Source organism: Lactuca virosa, chromosome 9 (assembly GCF_052849685.1).
Source record: "Lactuca virosa cultivar CGN04683 chromosome 9, Lactuca_virosa_CGN04683_v6, whole genome shotgun sequence".
Classification (NCBI taxonomy): domain Eukaryota; kingdom Viridiplantae; phylum Streptophyta; class Magnoliopsida; order Asterales; family Asteraceae; genus Lactuca; species Lactuca virosa.
The window spans coordinates 191443158-191444558 of NC_136434.1; the positions used below are offsets into that span (position 1 = coordinate 191443158).

The 1401-nt window shown below is 39.1% G+C and overlaps 1 protein-coding gene across 1 annotated transcript; it reads left to right on the forward strand.

Moving 5' to 3' along the window:
* LOC145140131 (uncharacterized) lies at positions 1-531 on the forward strand. The gene has a single exon (XM_079073724.1). It carries the CDS (start codon positions 1-3, stop codon positions 529-531), a length of 531 nt encoding a protein of 176 aa, XP_078929850.1.
* The last annotated feature ends 870 nt before the right edge of the window (positions 532-1401 follow it).

The following is a 1401-nucleotide window of genomic DNA, read 5'->3' on the forward strand; positions in this document are numbered from 1 at the left end:
ATGCCCCGGATGTCACAATTGCAAGAACAGTTTCGTAATACCAAGAAAGGTGTATCCTCTATTCAAGATTACTATCACAATCTCAAACACCTAGCTGATGCACTACATGACGTTGACTATGATATATCTGAAGTGGAGCTTGTTATGCAAATTCTTCGTGTACCGCCCTCCTACCAAAGAATTGTTGATGTTGTCATGAATACTAAACTGTTTACATTATTTTTAGAAGCCAAAAACATGCTTCTCCTCCATGAAAATCGTGAAGACAATCAAGACATGATGCAAGACCCGACAAACATCACAACCACGACTCTTTATTCCGTTTCACAACAATCCAGAAAATCAAAAAAGAAATGCTATAAAAATCGTAATAATAATCGGGTTTCTTCCAAAGGAGTGGGTAATTCCAGTAATTCATCTAGTGCTAACCAAATTGTAGGCACCTTTCCAAGACAAAATTCTAAATTTGGAGGTATAATGGGGTCTCATCCAAGTGCTATTGGCCAAACAAATTCAACTAAACAAACATAGTTTTTAGGGTCAAACTGGTGGTCCTACATCTCCTTGGGGAGTTGTGTTTCCATCAAAGGGTTTCCCCCATCACAATCTATTGTTGTCGTTGCCTTTCCTGCACAACAACTAACCACATGGACTAGTAAGCCCAGACGCCAACCCACCTTTATGCTCACCAGTCCAGCAATGCAATTCCATCGACCCAAAACATGATGCCCTATATGGGTAGCCCATTTCTATGCAGTTTCGGCCCAACAGCCAAGGCTTTCCCTTCAGCAAAATAATAACAACATTGCTCCAGTTCGGGTTTGACTTCTCCATCATAACCCACATATTCAACATCAGTTTTTCAAGCCACTTCCATTCAACCGCCACGAGATAATCAATGTTACATGGACACAGGAGCTAGATCACACATGAATTTCAACCAAGGTAACATGTTTTTCTCTATCACCATGTAATTCTAAATCCATAATGGTTGGTAATGGTGCTATTATTCCGGTATCTCACATTGGTCAAACATATCTTCCTACTCTCAAAATAAATTTTCTCTTAAAAATGTTCTTGTATCTAATCAAATGGTTAAAAATTTAGTGTCTGTGCGTAAATTTAGCATTGATAATTGGGTTTTTGTTTCTTTTGACCCATTTGGTTTTTCTGTAAAGGATATTGACTTTGGTGCTCTGCTTTAACGATTTGATAGTGTTGGTGATTTGTATCTGTGCACTCCTTCCTTCAGCGTCATTGATTCTTCTCTCGCCAATGTCTCCCTTCCTACTTGGCATCGTCGTCTTGGACATCCCGGCTCCTCCGTTCTCAAGTTTTTGCAGTCTCGTCATTTTATTTCTAGTAGTACAAATAAAATTCCAATTTGTCATGCTTGTCAAC

Bases quoted from the DNA above. Each gene is read 5' to 3' on its own strand.
- LOC145140131 (XM_079073724.1), top strand. From the start codon at position 1: ATGCCCCGGATGTCACAATTGCAAGAACAGTTTCGTAATACCAAGAAA.